Here is a 6,828-nt window from a genome sequence, read left to right as displayed (position 1 = left end):
GTTGGCTATAACAATACACACACACACACACACACACACACACACACACACACACACACACACACACACACACACACACACACACACACACACACACACACACACACACACACACACACACACATATATATATTTCATTAAATGAAATGGCAAGCTTGTTGTGACAAAGCTTTTTTGTCAATCTTCTCTCTCTTTCGTAAGGCGACTTTGCCTTCCATAGGCAGGAGTCCGAGTAATTCGCCGTATGCCATGAGATAGAAATAGGCATAGTCGAAAGCCAAAACGCGTTTTCGCACCTCCTGGTGCTTCTTCAGTGGCAATTGAAGTAATGGAGATTCCATGAAGATCAGCAACTTTTATACCCGGAAGGTGGATGGTGATTGGCTGGATTGCTGCGGGTTAGGTACGGTCTGTTCTCCCATTGGCTGAGAGGTGCGTGACGTCATCAGTTTGCGCCCCAGCACCGTAATGGGCGGACCTTCTAACGCTGGGTAACGCTTGCAGGTCATGGGCTTGTATATTAAGCTTTGGGGAAAGATCTTTTATGTAAAGGGCCTCCAGTATAGGTAATCTTCTAGGGTCTTGGTGTGTGGCTAAAATTTCCGTATTGTTGACCAGGGTTTCCCTTCGTAAGATGATGTGGTGAGTGTCTGATGTCAGATGGTATGACAGTCTAGGCGACAGCTTCATGGTGGTCATACCAATATAGGAAGAAGGTTGGGTTGCGCAGTCCCCAAGGTTACACGTATACCTATATATGACATGAGATCTCTGAAGTTTATCGTTGATGGGCTTGTTGTTGTTCTTGATGAGTAGGCTTGATGTCTTCTTATTTTGATAAAGATCTTTCCCCAAAGCTTAATATACAAGCCCATGACCTACTAGCGTTACCCAGAGTTAGAAGGTCTGCCCATTACGGTGCTGGGGCGCAAACTGATGACATCACGCACCTCTCAGCCAATGGGAGAACAGACCGTACCTAACCGCAGCAATCCAGCCAATCACCATCCACCTTCCAGGTACAAAAGTTGCTGATCTTCATGGAATCTCCATTACTTCAATTGCCACTGAAGAAGCACCAGGTGCGAAAACGCATTTTGGCTTTCGACTATGCCTATTTCTATCTCATGGCATACAACGAATTACTCGGACTCCTGCCTATGGAAGGTAAAGTCGCCTTACGAAAGAGAGAGAAGATTGACAAAAAGCTTTGTCACAACAAGCTTGCCATTTCATTTAATGAAATATGCTTGAGGGAGAATCTCATGCCCATTTATACGATAAATAAATATATGTATGTATGTATATATATATATATATATATATATATATATATATATATATATATATACATATATATATATAGACCTTAGGTTTTCTAGAGAACCAGAAACTGTCCTCGACAGAGCTCATGGGGCTTATATCTATGTGCCTCGATTCCACTTACTTTCGCTTCAGGGAGCACATATACCACCAACGAAAGGGCACTCCCATGGGCTCACCCATTTCAGTTGTAGTGGCTGAAGTGGTCATGCAGCAGTTTGAGGCAGAACTTCTGAAGACAGCACCCCCGTCCCTGAAATTATGGGTGAGGTATGTGGATGACGTTTTCGCTGTAATGCAAGACAAAGACATTGACCCTTTCTTCACTAGGCTCAATAGCTTAGAATCGGCCATCCAGTTCTCCATGGAATTGGAAGTTAATGGGGTGCTTCCGTTCCTGGATATCTTGGTTTCACGAGAAGGAGACCACCTCGAGACCAGCATATACAGAAAGCCCACACACACAGACAGACTTCTAGACTATGACAGTTACCACCCGGACTGCCACAAAAGAAGCCTAATCCGCACGTTATGGAACCGAGCTGACAAGATCTGCTCCACGACAGATGCGGTGAGGGCCGAGAAGAGGCACCTACGTGACGTTTTCCGAACCAACGGCTATCCGAATCGGACCGTACGGAAATGGACAAGGACACGACGCACTGAGACACAACCCCCTCACACAGGACACAGGGTCACGGTCCCATACATTAAAGGTGCATCAGAGGTAACAGCCAGGATACTCCGGGACAAGAACATACAGGTAGCACATAAACCACGCAACACTCTGCATCACAACCTCACCAGGGTCAAGGACACAGAAGCACCCACCCAGCAGGCGGGTGTAGTGTACCGCATTGGCTGTTTGGATTGTGATGCAGATTACATAGGAGAAACACAGAAGAAACTCGCAACCAGAATTGAAGAACACAAGCGGGCAGTTAAACGAAAAGATGCAGCCTCAGCACTCTACAAACATGTACACGATTCACAGCACAATATTGACTGGGAAGGAGCCACAGTGGTACATAGAGACAACTCAAAGAAAAGGAGACTATTCTTAGAAGCTTGGACGACTAAAGAAGTTAGCGTAAACAGGTGTATAGATTTAAACCCTATATACCTGGGCGCTAAAACACAAGACACAGACGTAGCATAAATTGGCCTCCTTCCAAACTACGTAAGCGAGAGTGGACGAGGTGAACTGAAGTCAGTGTCGGCGATCAAGTTTTTATTTTATTTCCTTTGCCCACAAGAGCGTAGTGCACGTTCAGTTGTTGCACAAGTACCATTTTATTTATTTTATTTTCATTTTATTGCATTGTTTTGTTGTACTTTATTTCACCTTGTTGCATTTTATGTCATTTTATTATTTTTATTTCCTCCGCGTACAAGTGCGTAGTGCTCCCAATTGTGGCACAAGTGTCAGTTTATTTTATTTTATTTTATTTCATTTTATTACAATTTATTTCATTGCATTTTATTATAATGTATTGTACTTTGTTGTATTTGATTTTATTATATTGCACTTAGTCTTTGTAAATATGTAAGGTGGTCCAGTCGTCCGGTACTCGGAGTGACAGGAAGAGGAGGGGGACCCGGACAGCTTCGGCAGTGCGGGATACCTCTCCCAATTCCAACCACGGACAGTTAATAGCTCATGTGAACACTGTACATTTTCACACCCCTGAAGACGGTTCTAGGACTAGAACCGAAACGTCGGGCATTAAACTTCCCACTTTGAGTCTGGTGTTTACGCTTCTCCCCCCTTACAATATATATATATATATATATACTGTATATATATATATATATATATATATATGTATATATATGTATATATATACATATGTATATGTTTATGTATATGTATATGTATATGAGAAATTCGCTAGTAAACAGCAACATCAATCAGACAATCTCCGTGACAGTCGTGCAGAGGATTCGAACCCGCTGCTACTGGACCTAAGAAGGCTCCATAATACCCACATTAGACCACTCGACCACTGACGATATAAAACCATAGGAACTCATAACCTATCTGGTTACCGAGATTGGGGAGGGCGCTAACTGCTCCCCCATATAACCCCCATTTCACCCTATGGCTAATCGCACTCGTGGGAGGGGTAAGGACCGGAACGAATCCCTTTCACGCTTATCGCCATCGTAACTATATGAGAAATTCGCTAGTAAACAGCGACATCAATCAGACAATCTCCATGACAGTCGCGCAGAGGATTCGAACCCGCTGCTACTGGACCCAAGAGAGGCTCCATAACACCCGCCTTAGACCACTCGACCAATGACAATTAAAGCCATAGGAACTCATAACCTATCTGGTTATCGAGATTGGGGAGGGCGCTAACTGCTCCTCCATATAACCCCCATTTCACCCTATGGGCAATTGCACTCGTGGAAGGGATAAGGACTGGAACGAATCCCTTTCAAGCTTATCGCCATCGTAACTATATGAGAAATTTGCTAGTAAACAGCGATTGGCTATAGGGTGAAACGGGGGTTATATGGGGGAACAGTTAGCGCCCTCTCCAATCTCGATAACCAGATAGGTTATGAGTTCCTATGGCTTTAATCGTCAGTGGTCGAGTGGTCTAAGGCGGGTGTTATGGAGCCTCTCTTGGGTTCAGTAGCAGCGGGTTCGAATCCTCTGCGCGACTGTCATGGAGATTGTCTGATTGATGTCGCTGTTTGCTAGCGAATTTTTCATATAGTTACAATGGCGATAAGCGTGAAAGGGATGCGTTCCAGTCCTTATCCCTCCCACGAGTGCGATTGGCCATAGGGTGAAATGGGGGTTATATGGGGGAGCAGTTAGCGACCTCCTCAATTTCAATAGTCAGATAGGTTATAAGTTCCTATGGTATTAATCGTCAGTGGTCGAGTGGTCTAAAGCGGGTGTTAGCCTCTCTTGGGTCCAGTAACAGCGGGTTCGAATCCTCTGCGCGACTGTCATGGAGATTGTCTGATATATATATCAGATTACATATATATATATATATATATATATATATATATATATACACACACACATATATATATATATATATATATATATATATATATATATAAAGTATACTTCGGCAGTAATTATTCTCTAATGAATTAATACATATTTTAGGATGACACTCACCACCTACTATTCAAACTGGACATCGGTTCCTCATTAACTTGAACGGACCTTTCAAGCTCTCATAAACAATGGTTTTCCAAATTATATTGTAGAGAGAAATGTAGGAAGAAATCGGCCGTTGGTATAATGAACACAATACTCCACACCTGCGCCCAAAACAAGATACCAATAAAACTTTTTTATAAGATTCACATGACATCGGCATACAAATCTGGTGAAAGGGTCCTGAAAAATATCATCTGCATGTAATGGTAAGTCAATATCTGAAGATAAATGTCTACATGCGCACTTGTCAACAAGAGGACTGTGAAACTCGTTTTTTTTTATGTAGGAATGACGACTACTCGCCTCTCAATACCCCTTTCTTGCCACCTATCAAGAACCATTACCTACGTGAAAATGGGATCCCCGACTAGAGAACACCTAGTTAAAGGCACCAGGATGGTGATGCCCGTCGTCTTTCCCTTTTGGAAGCCATTTGTGAAAAAGACCTATCATCCTCAATCAATATCCAGAGTGGTAATCTCCTGACCCTTCTCTCGTCACTCACTCGTTAAGGCTCCCCACGTAGTGCCACATGTATTTTGAGTTGTTTGATTGTAGTGAGCTTTCCTAGTGCTCCTTATTTATTCATTTATTTATAATCCTATATCAAGTTTAAGGGACGAGGCGCTTCGTCTTATGTATTCGCGGGCGGCGGCGCTATCGACAAGGAGACAGATACAGTATTAGCTCAATAAACTCTTGAGAGTGGGGGGGGGTCTTTAAAAACCTTAAAGTCTTTCTTTAGGTAGCTAATACGGTAACAGCCGTTATAAATTTTGATTTGACAAAATGACACGCATTTATTTTTTCATCTATTTATTTATTTAACTTATTTATCAATTTACTTACCTACTTATTTATTAATATATTAATTTATCCATTTATTAATTCATTTGTCTATTCATTTATTCATTTATTCGTTTATTAATTTATTCATTTATTCATTTATTCATTTATTCATTTATTCATTTATTCATTAATTCATTTATTCACTTATTCACTTATTCACTTATTCATTTATTCATTTATTCATTTATTCATTTATTCATTTATTCATTTATTCATTTATTAATTTATTCATTTATTCATTTATTCATTTATTCATTTATTTATTTATTCATTTATTCATTTACTCATTTATCTATTCATTCATTTATTTATCTATCCATTTATCTATTTAACTATTTATCTATTCATTTGTCTATTCATTCATCTGTATATTTATCTACCACGGATTGATTGATTTACTTATTTATTTATCTATCTATACATTTATATATCAATAATGAACTAATTGATTAATGAATTTGTTCGTTTATCTATTCACTCGTTTATATGTTAATTCATATTCATTTATATACCTGTTTATCTGTGTACTTATTCAATTATTTCTTTCTTTCTTTATTGATTTATTATTTAATTTATTTATGTATTTATATCTATATTCATTCATCATTTATTCATTTACTTATTTATCTTTTATTTATCTATTTACTTATCCACTTATTCATTTGTTTACTAATTGATAGATCTATATATTTGTTATTTTCCTCATATCTATATTGGTCTATTTGTTTTCGTATTCATTAATTTGATTTTATTACTATAATTTCTTATCATCCAAGGCTCCTTATGTGCTAAAGTTCATCACTCAGGTAAGTAAAATCACCTGTCTTTAACAAATTTGAATAAATCAATGAGAACGAAGCATCGTACTGAAAGGATTGAGGATTCTAACCCTCCTTCCCCCGGCTAAACCAGAAGACTCTGGAAATAAGGATGAGTTGCAGTGGAGGAAATTGGAGAGCGAGACGCGGGGATGGGGGACAAGGCAGATGGAAAGTTGGAGAAAGACATCAAGGTTTATAATTGAAGCGAGATGGACAGGTTCAAATAAGGAAGATTGTCACTTGATACACTCCAGAGGGGAGGAGGGTCATGAGTTAGGGTTTGCTAATGGCCTAAAGCTGAAATTGAGTCGTTTCATAACAGGGTTTTTGCACAGACTTGCATTCTCGTGTGGCTGCCATTTGCCTTAGTATAGGAGGCAACGGTGATGACTTTGGCTGAGGATCGGCTCCCCCTGGCGTAAGCTCCTCTCCACACAGAACTATTTTTTTTTTCAGTTGGCAGTCCTATACACAAATCAGCAAAGTAATTTTGTTACGAATGCTTGAATGTACGTGAGTATTCACCTGTGTTTTTCTTAATTTTGTATCCAACCTACCCAAGAACCCATGGCAGATAAGACGATGTTTCACAATTGTCTTCTTTACTAAAACATTGACTCATTCTGTCCAATAAGAACAAGA

At 39.8% G+C, this 6,828-nt stretch overlaps 1 protein-coding gene across 1 annotated transcript; it reads left to right on the top strand.

Annotated features, from left to right (window-relative positions):
* Window positions 1–1,411: 1,411 nt before the first annotated feature.
* Window positions 1,412–5,211, top strand: LOC143041679 (uncharacterized). The gene is made up of 2 exons (XM_076213685.1): window positions 1,412–2,017; window positions 5,128–5,211. The coding sequence occupies exons 1-2, from the start codon at window positions 1,412–1,414 to the stop codon at window positions 5,209–5,211; spliced, it is 690 nt and encodes a 229-aa protein (XP_076069800.1).
* The last annotated feature ends 1,617 nt before the right edge of the window (window positions 5,212–6,828 follow it).

This window comes from Oratosquilla oratoria, chromosome 31 (genome assembly GCF_046742065.1).
Source record: "Oratosquilla oratoria isolate Oo_2021 chromosome 31, ASM4674206v1, whole genome shotgun sequence".
In the NCBI taxonomy this organism is placed as follows: Eukaryota; Metazoa; Arthropoda; class Malacostraca; order Stomatopoda; family Squillidae; genus Oratosquilla; species Oratosquilla oratoria.
Note: the sequence above shows the minus strand (reverse complement) of the source record. Positions and strands in the feature narration are given on the sequence as shown.